At 43.4% G+C, this 726-nt stretch overlaps 1 protein-coding gene across 1 annotated transcript in view; it reads right to left on the reverse strand.

The window, feature by feature from the left end:
• Nucleotides 1-726, reverse strand: part of LOC119588493 (ATP-dependent DNA helicase Q1-like) — a gene marked incomplete at its 5' end in the record, with an annotated part of 8,296 nt that overhangs the window by 5,296 nt on the left and 2,274 nt on the right. The window contains 2 exon segments of the mRNA XM_037937138.1: nt 115-289; nt 528-658. Of these exon segments, the coding sequence (XP_037793066.1) occupies nt 115-289; nt 528-658 (306 nt within the window).

Below are 726 nucleotides of genomic sequence, written 5' to 3' on the forward strand. Positions count from 1 at the left end.
AATGCCTCAGACAATTTCCCATCATATAGTTCCTGTGTACCTGCACTGTCCATCATCTGACTATTGGCAACAGTAAAATAAAAGAAAACCTGCCCATCATGCTGGTCAGCTCACCTGGTCTAAAGTCATGTCCCCACTGCGAACAGCAGTGCACCTCGTCAATGGCCAGGCGAGCAAATCGTCCCATCTCGTGCATCTTCTGGAGCTTTGCCATGAACCTTTTGGATTTGGCAAGCTTCTCTGGGGTCACATATAGCAGCTTCAGTGGCGACTTGGGATCTGTCATGGCCTGTTATTGGGGATAAGTTGCAGTTAACATGAGAAGTTGCAGTTAACATTGAGGAACTTTTGCACTACTACTATTTAGACCCTTACTGCGTCATAAAATAAAAGTACCAAATAATACTTCCTTCTTTATAACCATATTATTATCAAAACTCTCCATCACATGCATTCTCATGGAACTTATTTGATACTGGGACATCTATAAATAAGATACAACAGAATGTCTACCCGTAAGACCATACAAAATGGACAGCGTTGACTTCTTCCTTGGTGCAGGAGGCATTCAGCATTTTGGCCTCCACTCCTAGTTCCTTCAGGCCCATCAGCTGGTCTTCAATAAGGGACACCAGTGGAGACACAACCAGGGTGACGCCTTGAAGGGTAGGTATAGATTAGTTTGCTCAGGTTTTGATAAGGTTTTGATGAAGACTGTCTTATATG

This window comes from Penaeus monodon, chromosome 24 (genome assembly GCF_015228065.2).
Source record: "Penaeus monodon isolate SGIC_2016 chromosome 24, NSTDA_Pmon_1, whole genome shotgun sequence".
Lineage (NCBI taxonomy): Eukaryota > Metazoa > Arthropoda > Malacostraca > Decapoda > Penaeidae > Penaeus > Penaeus monodon.